Source organism: Acanthisitta chloris, unplaced genomic scaffold, assembly GCF_000695815.1.
Source record: "Acanthisitta chloris isolate BGI_N310 unplaced genomic scaffold, ASM69581v1 scaffold12453, whole genome shotgun sequence".
NCBI lineage: Eukaryota > Metazoa > Chordata > Aves > Passeriformes > Acanthisittidae > Acanthisitta > Acanthisitta chloris.
This window is the reverse complement of record NW_008664356.1, coordinates 6,004-6,845: the sequence shown is the minus strand read 5'-3', so window position 1 is coordinate 6,845 and position 842 is coordinate 6,004. Positions and strand designations below refer to the sequence as shown.

General features: G+C 59.3%; 1 protein-coding gene across 1 annotated transcript in view; it reads left to right on the top strand.

The window, feature by feature from the left end:
- The first annotated feature begins 165 nt into the window (after positions 1 to 165).
- Positions 166 to 842, top strand: part of GDF15 (growth differentiation factor 15) — a 1,896-nt gene continuing 1,219 nt past the window's right edge. The window contains exon 1 of the mRNA XM_009071321.1: positions 166 to 496. Coding sequence (XP_009069569.1) covers positions 166 to 496 — 331 coding nt within the window. The remainder of the gene's footprint in view (positions 497 to 842) is intronic.

The following is an 842-nucleotide window of genomic DNA, read 5'->3' as shown; positions in this document are numbered from 1 at the left end:
GGGATGGGATGGGGAGGGAGGACGGAGGGCGGGCAAAGTTCGGCTCCTATAAAGTCAGGTCTGGTCCACTTCATTCATTCCCCTGGCAGCATCGCGGGCAGCAGCACTGCCGGATTTGGGAATAAATCCTACCTCGGGATCACCTGCAGGATGCTGAGGAAGGCGATGCCGAGGGCGCTGCGGGATGTGGGAGCTGCTCTCACCTGTCTCCAGCTGCTTCTTCTCCTGCTCCCTGTGGATTCGCGGCCCCACGCTTGGGATCAGGACAGGCTCCAGCTGGAAGGAGTCAAAAAGGAGATCCTGGAGCGGCTGGGAACCCCCATCATCCGCCAGCAGCTGGACCAGGAGAGCATCCGGACAGCGCAGCGGCTCTACCAGCTCAAAGTGGCTGAGCTGGCAGGGAATAGGAGCCGGGAAGAGCAGCAGGAGGAGGAGGAGGAGGAAGGGGGAGAAACTGTGCCCGGGACTCGGCGCCTGCACCGCCTGACTCCTATCTGTAAGTGATGTGTTATCCCTCCATCCTCATCCCCCTCGGCGGGACACACGCGTGTCCCGAGCTCGGGAATGTCACCCCTCTCCCTCGGATCCATCCCTGTGCCCACAATCATCCTCATCCCGCTGCTTCCTCTGCCCTGGATGTGGGGAGGAGCCGGGGGGGGGAGCCGCTGATGGAGCTGTTTTGCCTAAAAAAAAAAGCCAAATTAAAATCAAGGAATTTGGGATGAAAGCTTTGATGGGCTTGGAGCAGGGAGCTTGGAGGTTTGGGGGGGATGGAGGGGAGAAAAGGAGATGTCATCCCTCAATTCCCAGTTTGAGCTTTAGTTTGGGGAGGGATCTGAATC